The 20814-nt window shown below is 37.3% G+C and overlaps 1 protein-coding gene across 2 annotated transcripts in view; it reads right to left on the reverse strand.

The window, feature by feature from the left end:
* Positions 1 to 777: 777 nt before the first annotated feature.
* Positions 778 to 20814, reverse strand: part of LOC140233105 (striatin-3-like) — a 37932-nt gene continuing 17895 nt past the window's right edge. The window contains exons 5-18 of one of the 2 annotated variants that reach the window (XM_072313230.1): positions 15729 to 15920; positions 14819 to 15020; positions 14315 to 14483; positions 13447 to 13563; positions 12526 to 12645; positions 11905 to 12026; positions 11298 to 11473; positions 10813 to 10860; positions 9980 to 10101; positions 9354 to 9521; positions 8707 to 8847; positions 7795 to 7899; positions 6800 to 6886; positions 778 to 5045 (exon numbers count right to left, since the gene is read on the reverse strand). In XM_072313230.1, the coding sequence (XP_072169331.1) occupies positions 4876 to 5045; positions 6800 to 6886; positions 7795 to 7899; positions 8707 to 8847; positions 9354 to 9521; positions 9980 to 10101; positions 10813 to 10860; positions 11298 to 11473; positions 11905 to 12026; positions 12526 to 12645; positions 13447 to 13563; positions 14315 to 14483; positions 14819 to 15020; positions 15729 to 15920 (1939 nt within the window). In that variant the 3' untranslated portion in view covers positions 778 to 4875. Of the gene's footprint in view, positions 5046 to 6799; positions 6887 to 7794; positions 7900 to 8706; positions 8848 to 9353; positions 9522 to 9979; positions 10102 to 10812; positions 10861 to 11297; positions 11474 to 11904; positions 12030 to 12525; positions 12646 to 13446; positions 13564 to 14314; positions 14484 to 14818; positions 15021 to 15728; positions 15921 to 20814 lie in introns of both variants that reach the window. The other variant, XM_072313222.1, reaches the window with a different exon arrangement.

Consider the following 20814-nt stretch of genomic DNA (forward strand, 5'->3'; position numbering starts at 1 on the left):
GAAATTATGGAGTTATCAATTTATCTCTGGATTACAATTTAAGTCTGTTGGATCATAATTTTGTACTTTGATGGAGAAATTAAAGTTTTAAGTCAAATACTCAAATACCCAAGTACCGGTATCAAAAAGTTACTGAAATATGGTAAATGAGTTCAATTCATAGGTTAAGAAAACTTACAGAAATACTCTTTGATTATTGTACTATGACATACTTTGTGAGCTTACTAAAGTCTTATGAATAAAATGTTCTACTAATTATAGTAGATGCACAGACTTAAAGCAGCGGCTTAAAGTTCTCAGCTTTTGATTCTTTTCTGAGACTCTGCAGAAACAACCCCTACATTTTATGACCCAGATTAGTGATATTTTTATTTCAGTGTCATCAGATGTCCATGGCTGCTTCTTTGTGCTGTATTCTCATTCTGTTAACGCTATAAACGTGGCTTCTGTTGAGTATCGAGTATGAAGTGAAGTAATTGATTTGATTGTTTGCTAAGTATGTCTGCCCCGAGAAGTGTGCAGTAGCCATGTGTAGAGATGTAGAGATACAATACAATGTACAGAAATAAACACCCCCTTCCTTACCTCACTGCCCCCCACACACGCAAGCACACACACCCTGTGCACATACTGTATTGAGTACATGGAAAGCCAATATAACTTGGCAGGGAAGCTGTCTTCAGTACAGTAAAAAGATTCTGGAATTATTTAGCACATGAATACCAATCACATGACATGCAAAGAAAAGATGCATATGGACAAATGAAGTACAATTCATATCTTCAGTATCATTTATTATATATTCATAGAATGAAAAGAAAGGAAAAACAAATTAATATTAAGTAGAATATTTGTCTCTTGTATATCTAAGCTGAGCACTGTTTTTAATGATTAAAACACTGCATTCAAACTCAAAAAGACAGTTAATCTTTGTTTTCCACTTGATTTCCACATGACTGCATTCTGGTTTCATACTGTGTTCCGTCAAGTGACTCATTGAGAGAAGTGCTAAAAAAGAGAACACACATTTGCCACTGTAGCAATTCGTGTATTTGCACATGCATGAGAATAAGATGAGACAAAGTCACCGTCGAGCCACAATCTAGTCCACATATTCATTTCGTAACTGAGTATGATAACATTTCTGACCCCAATTACAACCAAATACAATGTAGCACTGACTGACAACTTTGAACAATTACATTTTTTGTTTAACCTGTGAAATTTAATCTATCAACTTGAGTGGTATGGCAGATTAAAATTGACCCAGTCGTAGATTTATTTCCATAACAATGTACAGACCTAGCTACCAAACTCCAATCGCGGCAGAGAGCTGTTGGATTTTGCAAACTACGTGCTGCAATGACAATGCTTCACTCAATTTTTGCTTCAGCGTGATTATATCAATGTCTATCATTAAAAAGACATATGGGATATCTTCCGGCCTTTTGGTTGCTCTTAATTTAGCATCCTACATGTACAAGTATCTCATTAGATTAGTCCATATATTTCAAGGATGTAAGAGCTGCATCAAAGTGATAAATTTCCAAATCCTTATGTTCTTTAACAGCCATAGCAGATTATTTTAGGAATCCCGAAAGAGGAAATGTTCATCTTATTATAATGCAAGTCATAGAGAGCTTCTTTGTCTCTGCTGTACAGCCAATGCCGTTTTCATGTCATAAAAATAAATATCGGCTGACACAACTATCAGTGCAGACATTTCAAAATCATTGACACCAATGAAGTGTTAGTAAATAAATAATAAAAAAAAATTGGGGCTAAATCTAACAGAACAAACACATGGAACATCTAAACCAGGACAAATCAAATGTGTCTTGAAACAATCTGGCTAGAATAACTTCTAAAAAATGAAACTGTTTGAAACCAAAACTAGTTTAATCATTCCTGATTTGAACACATTGATTTTTGTTTCATACACAGTATTCCATGGCTAATTCCTTATCATTACGTAGACAAATGAACATTTATACACTATGCACATTTCTGACTTCATTTACAAATTCGAGTCATTCAGATATACATAAGAATCCATATATCCTGCACAGAGAACCAGAATTTGATTGTAGAGTACTCGACTTGGTGGAGGATTTAGGTTAGCATTGCTCTCTAGGTCAAGAAAACAAAAATATATCAGATGAGCACTTTGATTAATTAGCAGCTAAGCACAAGGATAGCACAGAGAGTTTGCATACTAGGGCACACCATGGTCATTTTGGAAGAGAAAGTTTAATCAAGTTTAATCAAAATGAACCATAGCATTGATAGTCTACACACATACAAACACATACACACACACATACACACACGCAGATACAGTGTTTACAAGCATAAAATAGATGGTCCAATTAAGTCAGACAGTATTACACTGATGCTCACAGCCTGAAGGTGTCTGAGAGAAAAAAAGGGCAAATTCACTACGCAAATCCACACGCTAAGATTTTCAGAGGATACACAAGCTATACTAGCCTCACACAAGAATTCATCTATTTATTCAGTCTCTCGAAGTATGTGCATCTCTGTTATCTCAGCCAGTGAGAAGTCAAATCCTCTCCTAGGTGTCTTATTCTTCACAAGACTTTACACTGACCACAGGACCGAGAGGCAAGAGGAGTAGGAAGAGGAGGAATATTCAGAGAAAGGGAGGTATGACCATGATTGAAACCTGATGACAAACTGCTAGAGGTGAGCAGTAAGGGTTTTATATCACATCACTTATCATTATCTAGCCAAAGTAAGTTGCACATCACCATACCTTTATCATTTTCTCAAATTGTTTTCAGTTTAAAATATACACCTCTGTAATTGACACCACAATTAGAAATAGAGTCGTGAAATTTAGCGATGTAGTTTGTTGTTCAGAAGTCAGGCGTGATATTTTCATGGTTTATTTTTACAATGACATCTATACTTCTTGCCTGCAAGACTCAGTTTAGGGATGGTAGAGATATTCCAGTCAGTACACTCTGCCAATCCTTCAAGCTAAAATATTGAATTTCTATTTCGAGTTACATTACCTTGGGTCCTTTGACTACATGCAGTTGGAGGAGACTAATTAATAACCAGACCTATTACCGACTGAGGCAGATTATCCTTGATAAAACCAAGGTAAAGATCCTTGAGAAGATCAACTCATTATTGAGCATGCATAATTACATCTACAAAGATTGATCACTTGTCAGTAATTTCTGGTTGCTAAATATGCTTCACTGTTTGACATGTAGTTACAGTGACATTTGAAATACTCTAGTAGTAGGGAAATCTAACCAGACCTAAACAACACACAACATAGACGGATGGGAAGGACAGAGAATGAGAAAGAGTATACAATACAGAGGAACATTTGACCCTATTGTTGATATGATACGGATTGCAAATGGGCAATCGAGTACAGATGCAAAGGACAGACTGAAGTACTACCAATCCACATAAATAAGCAAAGACTGGACATATAAAACACGGCTACGTAAGAAATTAAATAACTCATATACCATTCTTCTAGTAATATGTCAATCAGTAAACGCACTCCTTTAAACAATGCATGGAAAAGTGAGGAAAGTGGATAATCATGACAAATGAGAAAACGCAAAACTCGACTTTGATATAGTAGTATGGCTGTCTTTCGACTAATGTACCTAAACCGGGCAGGCATTTGTACAAAGGAATACATTGGTTCCAAAGGTTAGCTACTACACTGATTTAAACCTAACAACTTTCACGCATTCAACAACAGCCATCAAAAAAATTATATGCAATAGCTTTTACACGTGTACACTCAAGTCACCTCCTCACATGTGAAGACATTTAATTCATGTTCTGTGTCCTCTTGTTATAAGTGACCCCTCCTGATTTTAATATTGATCCTCCACAAAACCGAGATTTGTATAATATTAGACAGGCAACACTGAAACATTCCGGAGTCAGTTTCTCACAACGCTGTATCATATCATCATCTGGAGAAGCTCCAAATAATTCAATCTGTACATGTACATAAGGAATAGCGTAGTGATAATAAATTACAATTGAAGAGTAATGTACAGATTTCAGATACTGGTACCATAGCCAGTTTCTTGAGATTACATTTTTGGGAGCAGCCGAGTTAAAAAAAAAAAAAAAAGTTGCTCAGTAAATTCATATCACATCCATTTATGTCAAGAGAAACACTAACACCCACAAAACTTCCTACTTTCCTCTTTTCACGCCTCCCTATGTCCATTTCTCCAAACTAATCACTTAAACCCCAAGGAACAGTCATCATACACCAGGCTCAAATCACAACTCCTTGCACACAGACTAAGATGTGCAAACCATTCTCATCCATATACAGACTGAATAGTATAAAAGAAAAATCAAGAAAACATGAAAAAGGGCTAGAATCATTAGTCATGATACAAGACAAACTGCCACTTCAATCAGAAATAAAAGGATGATGAAAAAAGAACAAAAAGAATACAATAAATTTATTGATCTAGATAATATCCAGCTATACCACAGTCATCATGTAATATGATTAATCCTTTGTGTGGCAATTGCAATTGTCTCATTCTGTGTAGTCCGATATCAGAGATACAGGTGGGGGAGAAAAAACTGATCGCATAATTTTCATAACAGCTTGACAATTTCTTGCTCAGTTTTCTGCTCTTGTGGGACACCATACTTCCCATAGCAAATATCCATCAACTACCTTCAGCATCCCAGCATGTCGACTAACAAATCCAACTTGTCTCCCTGGCACACTCTGGTATCCTTTCCAATCGATTCCCAGCCATCTCAGAGTGGCCAAAACCTTGCGGGTGCAGGAAAGCTCGCTGCTCTGGAGGGATGAGAGTCTGGAAGGGCAAAATGCCGGCTGCATCAGACAAAGACTTTAGCGAGGGCGTCGGCTCCACCGCTGGCGATGTAGGGCTTGGAGGGGTGGAAGGCCACGTCATAGATGGATTCATCAAACTTTTTGCGGTGCGACGTGATTTCTTGGACGCAAGTTTTGCTATCAAGGTTCCAGAGTCTGATTGAGCAGTCATGACCTGTTGGAGAAAAATTGTTTTATTTAGTGATGGTTTGTGGATATCATTTCACTGTACAATTTCAGTAATAATTGCTTTATCTTAAACATTTCATTATCTCAGCAAGTTGATGTCATCAATTTTCTCCATGTGTTCAGTGGATATTGATTAAATCACATAACTTTGATATAAGGTTTTAGATGCACATCAAATCATGTCATCTTCAGACAAGCTTGGGACTATCAGAGAAAGTCTATAGATAGTTGAATTCATTGCAAACATGAAGGAAATATTACATTCACTTAATGGGTACATCAAACAATGTGAGTGTGCTATCTAACCTCTGTAACCTATGACTTGTTAAGATATCCTCAGTAGTCTCCAACCCCACTTTCTCCTTCACAGACTAAAGTCTTAATATTGTACAGTTACTGATGAAGAGTGAACTAGTCTCAGATGTTTGCATCTCGCTTTCAGACGCAATGCATGAAAGCTCTACTGTAAAATCAGCAACAATCGCAGCATGGAACTTTCGCGAATTACCATGAAAAAAATGAGTATACCACATCTACTAGTAATACAGGGATTTGTTGACCATGCATTGCTAGTCGATACATCAAAACCACAGAACAAAACTGAATGTGCACTTTTAAACAATTTGGAAATGTAGTTGCAATCATATATGATTGTGCACTATGTCTAACTGCTACAGCAGTGGTACAAATCAACTCACTTGTACAAGAGCGTACAGTGTACAGCAGTGTACTAGCATTCAATGCAGTGTGTAGACAAAAACTTTTGCATGCATTTTACTTTCATGAGTCCTGGCTCCTGGCAAAATTTATAAAAGTTTTATGAATGCAAACATTTCTGGTTTTGCAGTATATCATATGAATATGTGAAAAAAAATAAAATGCAAAGAACTGAAATGGTATTCTTAGACACAGATTAACCCTAAAAAGGCCGGGGGGGGGTTGAATCAACCCCCCCCTCGACATTTTTCGCGACTACTCCGCTGTGCGAAATTTTTTGACCGCGCCGTTCGCTGACTTTTTACTTTCAAGTCTCGCACATCTTTTGACACCATTTTCGCGAAAATCGCGCATACCGTTACGACGCTGCATAACGTTTTATACATGCCTGTCAGACCGAAAATGGCTCAAAACCGTGATTTTGTGTATAAAGTCTATGCAAATGGAGTTTTCTCTTCTTATTCATAAAGATATGATTATTTTCACTTTCATCGACTGAAACTAATTGATTTTAGCGTAATTATGCTTGAAATAGGTTCTGTCATAAATTTTGCGGAAAAAAAGTGATGAAACAAAAGGTCGAAAAAACAAAGAAATACATAAGAAATTCATAAAACAATAAAATACATAAGAAAATAATTTTGATACCGAACTTTTTTTTAAAGTTCTTTATTAGGAATGCTACAAAGAATGTTTTCACCAAAAATTAGGATTCTGGGAGCTTTAACTTCTGATTTAGAGCAAAATGTATGATTTTATGCATATATTAGCATAATTAATTATTTTGACGAAAATTTCCATTTCTTTTTGTATAGCCTGGTAGATTACGCCACAGGTAATGCACATGCCAAATTTCATGGCGATTGCGCGATCGACGGCCGAGATCTCAAGGGGGGGTTGAATCAACCCCTCCCCGGCCACAGAACACCCAAAAAAGCCCGGCCTGGTTAGGGTTAAATTGTGCAGGCTTAGAGATGTAAAGGGTAGCTAGAGTGGTTGGACTAAGAAAACTACTGCACTTACTTCCAGACAAGAGGTAGAGTCCATTGGGGTCAACGGCCAAGCAGGTCACAGCATCCAGATGAGCCACCATACTGTGAACCATTTTACCTACAAAGTCAGAGAGCAAATATTCAGTGGTTAGAATACATTGTCTGAAAAATTGAGATTCAGCAGTTAGAATAAATTAGTGAGCTTTAGATCTGCAATGCTATTTTGTTGTTGTGTTTTAAAGAAAAATGAGAGAGAAAAATTGCAATGCTATTAGGCTAAAAAAAAAATTCTGCACATGCATGAGGCAGCTGTTTCCTTTGTTCAACTCGGAAGGCTGTGTCTTCTTAGTGTTGGCGTCGCAGATCTAAAGCTCGCTATTGTTAGAAAGGAGCAAAGATTATGTGGTATGTAGAAACTCTTATTGAAATAAAAAAAAAATAAAAATTATCCTCTGAGGAAGGCTACATCATTACATATAAAGTTGCATGATAAAAGTGTACTTTACAGCTTCAAAATTATCTTCTGCGACCATCAGCTTTTTTTTTTTTTTTTTTTTAGTTTCCCTCTGAAACAGACTGACTGTCTTAATGATGCTAATCAATAACTTCATTTTACGTAGTATTTATAATGCTGATGAAAGTGAATGAAATGAAATCTACCACTCACTTGAGTATTGATAACCATGTGCCATTGTTGATGTTATCTTCATCTATCTTCTTACCCAATTACCTGACAACACCAGCAGCTACTACTCAATCTTATCATCTTTTAAATGACAATTAATCAATTTAAACAAATTGACAATGCATGCTAAGACTGACAATGTATATGACTTTTCACTATACTGCCATGGCACATGTTATGACAGATTATCATGTGACAAACAAAGAACAAAAATTATTTTACACTGTGACATCATGACATGGAAATGCTATAAAACATACAAATGGTTAGAATATGAAGTTTAGATAATAATGGACATAATATTAAACTATACTGATCTTGCACTGCGTTGGCAAACTCACCACTATTGTTGTCAAAGAAGCGAATATGCCTGTCTTCATGTGCTGTGATGGTGATGGGCAGTGTTGGGTGACTAGCCACTCTGTTGATCTGGCTACTAGCTGCATCTGTTATCAAAACATGACAAAAGTTTGACAGATCACAAACATATGGACACGGGCTAAATCCAATACCACTCCTGCCTCATTTCTATTACTTCTTGCACGACCTACCTTTCTTCTTGTTTTTCGAGTGGGGGAGATGTACGTAAGAAAACTGAAGTGCTACATGTAGCTGAACTGAGTCCTAATTGAAATCTGAATTTCAATGCTGGTATGCATGGAAAGGTACTGAAAATGGATGTCATTGCTAAAAATTGGTTGATTTCTCCATTCATGTCAACTAACAGGGAGCAACATCTGATCAGTGAAGCAAAGAAAACAATTAATCATCAAATGTTAACATGACATACATCTCCCATGATATTTGGTTATAAAAAATACATCTGGCTGGCTTACTGACTTGTAATCCTTGAAACATGAAAGTGAAACTTGAGGTAATATGATTTATTCTACAAACAACCACGTACTCAATCATGATAGAAATACTGTCACATTTAAAAGTACCCTCTCTTTCATAAAGCATGAGAGAAGCATACAGGACAGAGTCATGCACCCCTACAACATGGCAGATATTCGCACCAAAAGATTGCAATGATGACCACAAGGGTGCATTTAACCAGAGGAAAGACTCCTCAGTAAGCTTTCTCTGAAATGTCCCAGACAACAAGTGTTGCGGGGGTCTCCTATGTTGATTCATCATCACTTAAGCAGCAGAACGAAGCTAAGGTTCTCTATCTCACACAGACTTCAATGCCTTTTTAGCTTTACAGTGAAGGGGCAAAGTGACCTTCCTCTGGAGGTGGCTCAACTCACCCGAGGGTAACCTACTGTCCAGCTTGATGACCTTCTTGGCTGTCTCAAGGTCATAGACGGCCACTTCTGCCGATGTGAAGCCTACAGTGATCTGACTGGTGTCACATCTCACAAAGTCAACTGAGGTGGGAGCGCCGAATGCTAGAGATAGAATGCAGAAAAGACGATCAGTGATCATTCATACAAAATGAGAAGTTGCACAGTAATGCCTTTATCACCGTCCACATGCAGTCAGTTGCACCATAAAGATACAACATGCTGATGAGGATATTTCAAAAGATGAATAGATATCTTAAAAACCAGTACTCTGTAGTGCTCACAAAACAGTCTTACCGGTGTTTAATCTGCTACAAGATAATTCTCTTGCATAAACTTTCTACTTTCACTGATGTACAAAGACAAAAATGTGTCAACACCTATAAGAATTTGGGAGTAACTTTGAGAAAAGCTCAGATATGTTGGAATCATATTACAAGATGTCATACACGGCAGTTGTCATACTATCAAATGCACATGTCATCAAGTATAGCATATTGCTTCCAGAAAATGGGGCAACACGTCCACACTTTTCCACACTAGCCAGTGGCCTACCAGAAGGTGAATTTTTCAAGGAGTAAAGTGAAAGTGCAAACAGACTGGTGTCAGACCTGTTTCTGCTGTGATGGTGGTGAGTAGAGGTGACTTCTTGCTGGGGCTCCACAGCCTCACCGTGCCGTCTGCTGAACATGACACCAAGCTGTTCTTGGTACCATCATACGCCAGGCCCCACACTGCATTACTGTGCCCAACATACGTGTCAGCCATGACTGAAGGGTCTGTTGTAAACAAACAGGGAGAATCCAGAATAAATGACCATAATCATCTCAATCCCAAATTAACTCAATAATTGCACAAGAGACTGTCAAACAGTGAAAGCTTCAGATTTTATGTTAAAAAGTAAGCCCTATACAAGACAAAATGTATACCCCTACACACACAATAGCAGTACCTGATATTTAAAATTTCAGTTTTCTTTTTCTCTTGCTTTATTCTCATCACTGCAGTTAATCTTCAGCATTACTATGTGACACATATGGATGATAGACTTCAATCAGTCAGTTCAAGCAGATACATATTTGATGCATCGTATGATACTGTTGTTTACTTGACATTGGTCATCATTCTCACTACCATGTATACTCTACTTACAATTTGTTAACCATTGTGATCATAGAAGCTTTTCAAAATCAGTTTGTTTTGCTGAATACTGCTCACAATTTACCAACAAACTTACCATATGAATCATAAGGATCGATGTTTGAACCAGGAATGTTCCAACATCTGATAGTGGAGTCGAAGCCACCACTAAAGCACTGCTCTCCATTACTGCTCATGGCCACACTTAAAACAGCGCCACTATGGAACAGGAACACAGCAAATACACAAAATCCATATTGAGAAGAATTACATGTATGTCACACAATACACTAATTTTTTGTGATCATATAAAGAAATGCTGACAATCTGCTAAGCAATTGTTCCTTCACATTCATTTTTTTTCTTTTTTTTTTTGCCTGACACTAGCATTGAAGGTATTTGCTGTCTCCACACTATCTTGTATTATATCACTCATTAATGGAACCCTGTTCAGTGATTGGTTAACCCAGCATCATGTGACATCATGTGACCAAACATAACATTGCTATGACGTCGATCATGTTGTACCAAAGCTCAGATGGAGAAATGTGCTATACTCAATACTGTCACAGCATTTTATGCAACAGGATGCTATACCATGCTATTGATCTATGGTTTTTCATCAGAAGTGAGTATAAAGTGCTATTGGCTTACAGACCACTGTGTAAATTGCATCCACCATGGTACAATGAACCATACATGACTAGGATTACACTTAGTGACATTTATGTTAAGTGAAAACATTTCTGTTATTTCTGTGTAAAGATACAACAGATGGATATCAATAGCAAAGAAAAAAGAATTACAGTGATCTATATGACAAGAAATGAGGGCACATATGAGCTGTTCAGCTGCTGTTTTAATTGAGATGATATTTTTGCTGAAACAAAAGTACATTGATATGAATGGTTATTGTAAGGTGATACTCACACATGGCCTCTGAATGTATAAATAGGCTCAACATCTAGAGAAGCAGCTCTGGGGAGAAAAAGGAGAAACACAGCCAGTTTTAAGATACATTGCCATAACAACCATTGTTGTATTCAATCCTTCATGTTCACAGCTGGGATTCGAAACTTTTGTAAGCTCAACACCAAAGTTTTGCTCTCACAAAAGGATCAAGGGTTACCATCTCACGTACACAAGACTAAAGTATGTCTTACAAAGCTTTTACATGTTGAATAAACAAACTGTAACTAGAAATTAAAGTTCACAATACTAATGGTAAAGACAAACCAAACAGTAGCTACAAACATGCATTCTCTATACATGCAACAAAAAGTCTATATCACTTTGTAAATAATGATTTGGTCTATGGAGCACCTTATTTTATAAAGTGAAAATCCAAATTCAAACCATTACAGCACTGCAAAACTGCAGCGTCAATTTCACCAAGACATTGATACTGAACGTACTTCTTGGCTGGCACAGTTTTCTGAAGGTTCCACAGCTTGAGTGTGTTGTCTTCTGAGCCTGTAATCAGTACCGGCTCCTCAGGGTGAAACGCCAACGCACGCACCCCGTCAAAGTGGCTCCGTAATGTGAACTTGGGGTTCCATGTCTTGCGGAAGGTCTCCTTGTTTGCCGAGATCTACAAGAGAGGAATTTTGATGCACAGAAAATAGATAGGTTTTAAATCTACTCACCTCACAAGGCTTCCTAGTAAAGCATGATATATAGCTTACATCACACAGGTTTTAATCATCATGGTATAAAATAATCTCATCTACTCCTTGCAACACAATGTGATATATTGATTTTAAATACTCTTTTGCTTATAAAAAATAGTTAAAACACTCACATATGCAAAATATTATTTAAACCTATCAGAAATTCATATTTAAGTACTTTAGTACTCTAAAAGAGCATCAAATAAATCATATGAACTTACACAATGACATTTGTCTATCAATAGGTGATGAAAAGATTCATTTACATGTGACTGATGCATATAGTAAATATACAACAGCTTGTGTAGATACAATACTGTTATTCACAAAGAAATCAAGACAAGATACTCACATCATAGCTGAGTACATCTGCTTCATTTGTTATTGTTAATCCAGCCAGCTCACCAAGTCCCAGTGTCTCCAGGGCCTCTTCATCTCGCCCTAGGATACCTTGACGAGGGGCGCCCCCTATGTCTGCTAGACAGACAGTGGTCAGACACACAAACATCAACTCGGTTTCTCCAGTTTCATTCTTGTTTACTTTATCAAACTGGGAAATATATGGGGGTGGGGGTGGGACTCCTTTTTGGTCTTGCTATTCATGAAGGTTGAAGGTTTTTTTTTACTTGGGGGGGGGGTGGACAACTGCTGACATTTAAAAAACAATTTTTTTTAAATTGAATCATTTCTTTATTCAAGAAAATGTTTATACATAACCAGGTCAATTAAACAAATAGAATGATATTTACACTAAGTATGATTTGGATATTGCCATGGATGTAGACTGAATAACTTATCATAATGATTAAAATTCTCCTGATACATATAAAATAAATATGAAAGTTACCCCTACTGCTGAACATTAAACTTAGAAGATGAAATATTCAATCTACATCTAGTTACTGTCGACGAGCAAAATGAGGATAAGTAACAGTCAAACTACTGAGTGATGGGGAAAGTATGAGCTGCATACCTGCTTCATCTGGGACGTCAATGTCCGGCCCCCCAGACCTGGAGCTCCCCACAGTGTTGGAGGGAGGGTTTACATCATCCAGGTTGGCTAGCATGGCTTGCAGTGCTGCTTTGTTGGGCCCTAACAACACAGACCAATCAACTCATCAGAATGCATCTATCACACAATACCGTGCACGCTACTGACTCTACATGTGTCTACTGAGATCAGATTAATACATGCGCACAAGGAAAATTATACAAATAGTATGCCTAGTATTATACTGTTCTAAATCCCAAGTTCAAACATGACTAGAAAAACAATCAATCTTACAAACAAACAGTAATGATGGAGAAATGCACAAAAATACCTGTAACATTGAATTGGTAAGTGCTTATCAAATACCAATTATCGCTTTTCTGTCATATTTATGTCACATGTGGCTAAGAATTAAAACTTTCACTCTTTTTGCACATTACAGATGTGATGTGGGAAACAAAAAGAGAGCAGATATTTACTTCCACAGGACATGAGCAACCACAGATATCCAGAGGTAATTTGAGCATGATTACAGAAAAAAATTGTATTTGCATTCAAGGGATCACTACTAACAAGCCTCTATTGTGTTCATTTTGTGATTCCTCCACTATAATTTGTATGTTTGTTGTTTGTCTAGATGACCGATGCTATTTTAATGCCTGATATGGAAATAAATTCAAATCAATCAATTCAATTCAGTTCAATTTAATTCAAAATCCAGAATCCATTCTCTCCATCATAATCTAGGGTAACCCAGAAGAGCTTTACAGAAGTGAATAGGTATCAGTAGTATAGGACAACCAACAAGAACTGAGCCAATCAGTAATACATGTTATTTTATTTTTAGGGGGATTGAAAAGGTTACACAGAAGACTTGGGGAGGGGAAAGAGGGAAATGCTCACGTCTGTCTATTCCTTTGCTCCTTCTTGACTTCTTGTATTCTTCCTTTAGTCTGTTCAGCATTCCCTGGTCCACACCCCACTCCTCTCCTGTGGGTGATAAGTCCACTCCTTTCTTGCCTACAGTATGCGAAAAACATTAGAAGAAATGCATATCACTGGCAAATGCTTTACTGCCATAATAGCTCACATGCGTAGAATGTCGGCTAATGGTTTGATTCACAGCAGGTTTTAGTTCATATTGCCTTTTTGCTTGAATATTTGCATACAATAGCCCGAACATGAACATACTAAGGTGCCTCCCACTAGGACTACAATGTATGTGAGATGCTTTGTTGGCCTTTGTATCATGTGAATGACATATCCACACAATGGGGTACAATGTTGGTACATGATTACCCAATAATTATTTTCTCACTGTTTTGGTGGAGATCCTCTGTTTTTGACAACCATTCTTCCAAATCCACAAAAGGTACACATTGATCATCAAAATGAACATATTACACAAACTGCACTTTTTTTTTTTTATCAGTAGTCTGATTCAGCATTGGCTTTGTCCAACTTGAGTAACAGGATGAACATTACTACAAACCTTACTCTCACTTTACACAAGACAGCATACTGTCACATCAGCCAAGACTTACTGAGATTATACACATCACAGCACATGTACATTAGTAGGACTTAATATTTACAACATTGCATTGATTCTACTTTGTAACCAGTAAACTGATAGAACAAATATACATGTATAGCATCTTTGGTTACACAAATACATAGCATCTTTGCTGATAAACTATAGGCCTTCATACACTTTCCCATCAATGGGCAGTTTGAAGTGAGCATGCCTAAGCTGAAAGATAGAACTCACCACCTCCAAGGGACCAGTCAGGCCCCTCCCCAACAGTCCTAGACTCTCCAGCACCCTCCGTCTGTTCCGCCACCAAGAAGTCAAACTCGGCAAGGGCCTCCTCAGTGTCGGGGTCATCCACCACTTCCTCCATCCCAGCCATGCCTTCATTGCCCACTAGTGGCTGGCTCTGAAATGGACAATCGCCACTGCCATTAGCATTTTCAGGTCATCTCGGAAAATACTCAGTCATATTACATCATGAAATGATCATACAGTGTATTCACACAAATACTATCATCTATACTAACATTCTCACTGCTGTAGCATAAACTCTTGAATCATGTCATTACGTGTCAAACACATCTTCTTGATAACTATGTACCTGCACATGATATCAGCACATGTACTTTAACATTATATGGTACGACAACACTGCAATTATGGCTATTGTGTCTCGTGATGTGTATGGCTGCCTGTGAATGTTCAATGATTTGATAGGAGAGAGAATGGTGAGTTGTCTACCTTCTTCTTCTTAATGACCGTTCCCATCTTGCTCCTGGACTCTCTGATGTCGCTCTCATCATCGGCTGCGATGCCCTCCTCCCCGTCCCCCTCCACATCCCCATCATCCTCCAGGCTCTCCGAGATGAAGTCAAATGTGGAGAGGACCTTGTCCAGCACATTTTCAGGGAGGGTGTTGTGGATACGTGGCTTCTCATGCTGCCTGTATGCACATAGCATGGATGTTGACATAAAGAAGGGTAACACAATCTATTTAATTTCCAGCAATAACAAACAATTACAACAACATTTTGAGAGCCCAAGAAGCTTGAAGTGGTCAATAAAACAACCAATGCCTATCCTTACAAGTGCAATTCTGAAAACAAAAAACAGTTACAAGAACATTCTTTGATTAAACAATAAACAAAAATATAAAGACTGTGATATGTGTGTCTCAATGTGTTTGCCAGTTGTATTCACAGCAGATCCTTCATGTATTGATGTCTTATGTACATGAGCTCATCAACCACAAGCTGAACAAATATCATTTCACACTGTGACTTGGAAATTGGTATTTCTATGCTTTATCCAGACGTGACAGCAGGAAAAAAGTTACAAGTTCAGTGTATTCAGAATATCACCTTGGGAGTGTATTTGACGAGGAACAAAATATGAATCAAGAAATATGGCCACAATGATACAAATCTCAATCAAAATGAAAGAAACCATTCTATGCTAAAATAGTTCCTTGAAAGGGGACATGCTCTCATTAAAGCTACATTTACTTGGTATTAGAATTGTCATGAATAAAGTACTCAGAATGGTTGAGTGACAACAATATCAGGGATCAAATGAAAATGATGTGACTAAAATTCAAGGGCTTCTTTCACTAAGGATACAATTGTACCAGAAAATAAAACAAGTTCCTTACCTCTTTGTGGTGCCCTGGTCAATGAGTCGACCCTGCTTGGATGGACTCTCACCATTGACTATTGGTTCTAGCTGCCCATTGGTCTCCAGACCAGGCCCTGTTCGTTCATTTGGAGCCAGGCCAAGGAGTGACCGTACTCGATTTGATCTGACATCTAGAATGGTGTCTGTATAACCTATTTCTTGCAAGTATCTGTGAATAATAAAGAAACACATACACTCAAACTGATAAGATATTGTTTCTTTGTTGTCTTTTTCATAAAGCACTGTAATGAAAACAGAATAGATACTTTGTATTCCATTTTCAAAAGTGTGCTTTTAAAAGAAGTTTCATTTTTTTTTTGAATAAAAATTCAATTAAAATGTTTAATCAATATGAAGTTTAGAAAGCATTCTTTGTGAATTTACATATTCCCTGTGGCTTCAACAAAGTACCAAATTTAAAAAATAAAAAAGAATAGGACTTTTTAATTGCATAGACTCAAAGGCACATTACCTTAAAACTAATTGTAGGCTTTGAAACTACAATATTAACAGAGAGTCCTCCTTTAACACAATAGGGTATAAAATATATGTACTCCTCACTCACAAAAGCCTTCAAATCTAACTTTAATAATATGATACATTGTACACCTCCCCAACACATACAAGACATGTACATACACATACATATATACACACACACATACACACACTCACAGACCCAGACATAATTATCAGTGGAACTACATTGTACGCTGTACACCTTGCAATATTATCTGCTTCATTTACAATCAATATGGCAAGTAGACCATACTACACTGGTGAATATGACTCTGTAAACATCACACAAAAATTCATACTGCTGCGATAGACTGCTAAAAATCTATCCCAGCAGATATAAAAAACTAAATGACACAAAATCAGACATAGGAAAGAAGAGACACAGATAGAGAGAGAAGGGGAGGGGGGGGGGGGAGTGCATGACTAGTGGTCACATGTCATGTACATGTACGTATATGCACGAAGAGCAGTTTGCCTGACAATACAAATGGATCCATGTTCTTCAATATGAAAGCTGCATTTGTTTACCTCCTTCCACCATCACCAATGATGAATTCACAATTGCACGAGTTATAATGCATAGATCCATACGTCTAGTAAGAGATGTTGACCTTTCCCCACAGTAGACACACATCTCCATCCAAGCCTTCATACTGTAACAGACACTCTCTTTCTAAGGCTCCTTTATTCTCCCAATATAAATCCAATACATTCCAGAGCCAAGCTGGGTTCTTAAAGCACTGCTTTGTAAGTGCAGTATACTTATCATACACACGATGAGTTAGCATTTCTGTATAGTAATGCCAGGTCAAATTTTGATGAATATAATTTCTTGCCAGGAAGATGTACAAAACAAAAGAATGCAATGTTTATATCTCAATCTATTATATTCTGTTAAAATCTGTATTAAAGCTCTAGATTTACACCTACATTTTCCATAATATGTTATACTGGACATGCTGACATGAAGCAAGATCATCTTTTGGTAATGCTACAATACAGACTTTGTTTAAGTAACAATACTGTTAAACCAAAAATTTTTGCATGCATGAAATTTTCATGAATTTCGCAAGGAGCCGAGATTTATGAAACTAAAATGCACGCGAAAGTTCTTGTCTCGAGTATATAATGCATTAAATGCCAGTGGTAATTGGTGAATAATTTCATTTCGCAAAAAAAAGGCTGTCAGCTCCAATTCCCAAATGCCACAAATATTTCTAGTTTGACTGTACAGTATTGTCAAATGCTATCTTAGCATAATTCATTCAGGAAAACACTGAAGACAAATATATCTACATGTATTTTGAAAGAATTATGTTATGGAAATCATCAATTAACACATTCTCTTACACAAGGTGTCTCCTTTATACTGTATAATGCACAGCAAACCACATACACTAGAACAGAAATGAACAATGTAACGTGACAAGACAACGAAACTGTGAAGGCACATGTCAATTAATGAAATTAAAGTCAACTGCTTAGTCTGCAAGAGTATTCTCTGTTTCTTTCATGAGATGAATGAGGTAGACTTGTTCAGGTGGTACATAGTGCAGCAATGACAGTCTCAATGTCACCTGACGACTTTGTTCTCCCTCATTGGTACGCAACTCAGGTGTGTGGCTCAGATGTCTCATGAACAAGTCATCAAGCTAATCGATGGCACACGCCCACTATTAAGGTCATTCACATGATCAAAGCAGCAAAAAGAAACAGAAAAAAAAAAATCACGGACATACCAGTTACAATAGTGCATGATTGAAGAAAACATTCCTCTGCTGCTCATTATATTGTAAAGCAAGATATTTTTGTGGCATGACATTTTTGTGAATTGCCACTGGCGTTCAGTGCATACAACTGCAGTGTAGACAAGACCTTTTACATGCATTTTAATTTTGCAAATCTTGGCTCTTGTGAAATTCACAAAAATTCTGGTTTTACAGTACACTGCTAACTCCTAATGGATGTCATTCTCACAAGCTATCATGGACAAGTTTGCAACTTAGCATATTACCAAGAAAAGGTCAAAAGGTCAAAAAGGCAACACTTTCCCCAACATATTTGTACATAATATCATGTTACACCAGATGTGTCTGGAAATCCACTTCCAAGTGATTCTCCTCACTTGAAGAAATGTGCAGTCATGTAGACATGAAAGTATTCAGAAATATGAGAACAGTCATCCATGTTTCGATTCTTCACATATTTTCAGGGTCGGTAGGAACATGTTCACTTGGACTTGGCTCATTTCACAAGGGAATGAAGGAAAAAATGTTGAATCCATCATTGCCATAATTGAACACATGGAAGACATAAGGCTCACAAGATTACTATTAATCCTTCCTGTATATTTCATAGGTGTCCACAGTAAACCATTGCCACAATGAAATACAATATATTGTGACAATATTCATCTATAAGAGACACAAGATACTAAATCCTGGATAAAGGTTCAAGACTGTATTTGGAATTATTTATAGAAGGAGAAAACCTACATGTGTCAGTTAATGCCGACAGGCCAATTTTCTTTTTCCTCAACAACCAAAAAAAAAAAATAAAAATGAATAATAATAATAATAAAAATGATAAAATATAATACAAATATATATATATGATTGCAATTGTTGTGATTCTTTTCAAATGAAGCAGGCAATATCCATTTCATAAAATCTACGTATAAACATGTAAAGTGGTACAGTGTACACGCTATTAAAAACCCATTTCCTATCTTTTGATCAAATACAAAAAGCTGACAATGATATACAAACTGTATATACTGTAGCCAGGCAGGAAAAAAAAATCAAAAACACACTCATTACACTATTGACACACTAATCCAAATACACAGGCTCTGCTAATGACACTCTATGCAAATTACATACCAGCAAGTACAGTGTGGACAAACATCTGTTTACACATCTGCCAGACCATGCCTGCCAGTGTTGTTTATTTCCAGGCATGCCAAATATACAATGAGAGGATCAAGTTCACATAGTACGTTGTTGTTGTAGTAGTGGACATGCTTCAGCACTCAAACTGCTGTACATAAGACATACACACAATACACAACACATACACACACTCATACACTGTACACACACGCAGCCATCTCCCAGAGCTGAGTCACACAAAGTACACATTTACATGTAGATGCCTATTTACTAACATAACATTTGCGCACAGAAAAATTCAGTCCAAGCTCGAGATGGGTTACTTGTTCGTATGAAGAGCAATAAACTTAGCCTTGATAAAAATCCCCACAATGGAAAGCAATCTAGGATGTGGTTGCAGAGTGTAATTTCATGGTCCATTTGATTTGTATATTCTTATCATTACTCCTAACCAAATATATGCTTACTTTTATTTTTTGTTTCTTGTTCATGTAGTCACACAGATCGGACCAAATGAGTAGTAAAAAAATGAGAAATATTTGTTATTGATGACTTATGATCCTCTTGCTAAGTAGTTTATTGTGAATTTGTCTTGGTCACTGCACTGTAATTGCAACACTTGAGATTATGAGACTCCTGAATCAAGATCAAACTCTGCTGACTACCAGATTGAAATGAGTGTGAAAGAAAGGATAGAAGACTACAAAGATCTAAATTGATGACTGGATAATTAGCAATGCGGCTAAACAATCCTGAACATCTGATTATCACTCATGTATGCCACAAGCATCCCACTGACATCTCCATGCTGTGATACCGTCAGCAGCGACATGCCGGCTAGTCTCATACAACTGGCAATTCAGCCTCTAACAAAAGCCCTTGAAAGTAGATCAGTCGCAACACTACAGTATCTCTACGCAATTAACTCCATGTCACAGTGATCCCAACTACTGTTCACTACTGGATATGAGATTTAACGAGAAAGAGAGAACGTGTTTCAGATGGGGATGATAAGTTTAAAATAATTACCACACTTGCACAAAATGCCCCGATAATATGATTCCATTTCTAACTGTATGAAGATGGTATACACATGCACGCCCATAAATAATGAGAGTGCAAATCACGGTAACATGTGACAGAGCTGAGGTAAAGAGTCAAAGGTCTTAATATGAAGACCAAGTGGTGGGTGGAATCTGACCCATGAAGACTGGAAGAGGAGAAGAGGTTTGGAGTCAGCTGTGCTCATCGTGACATCAGCATGGAGAGTCCTCTACAAGGAGGGGCTCTCATCAGATTTGGTCTAGAGCATCTCCAGGGCAGATCAGGTTGTCTTATCTCATCACTCTCACCAATCTACAAAATATTCTCACTTTGGCAGGCTATGTAACTCAATTAATCTATGTGCTATGAGTATTTCCGCTATCAACATCACTTACACCTTTTGTTGATATCAATTGCCAATGGAAATCACTATCAGCATCACCATTATCACTGTTATCACCCTACCATCACTAACAGGCCTAACCCTTCAAATTGAGATATGTGAGACTGCACAAATGTTCTCATTACAACAAAGTCTCGTTAAATCTACTGCCCACAGGCTGCTACATACAGCAGTTTTCATGTACATGGAGGACTATAAATGGTCCA

This window comes from Diadema setosum, chromosome 1, assembly GCF_964275005.1.
Source record: "Diadema setosum chromosome 1, eeDiaSeto1, whole genome shotgun sequence".
NCBI classification, from domain to species: domain Eukaryota; kingdom Metazoa; phylum Echinodermata; class Echinoidea; order Diadematoida; family Diadematidae; genus Diadema; species Diadema setosum.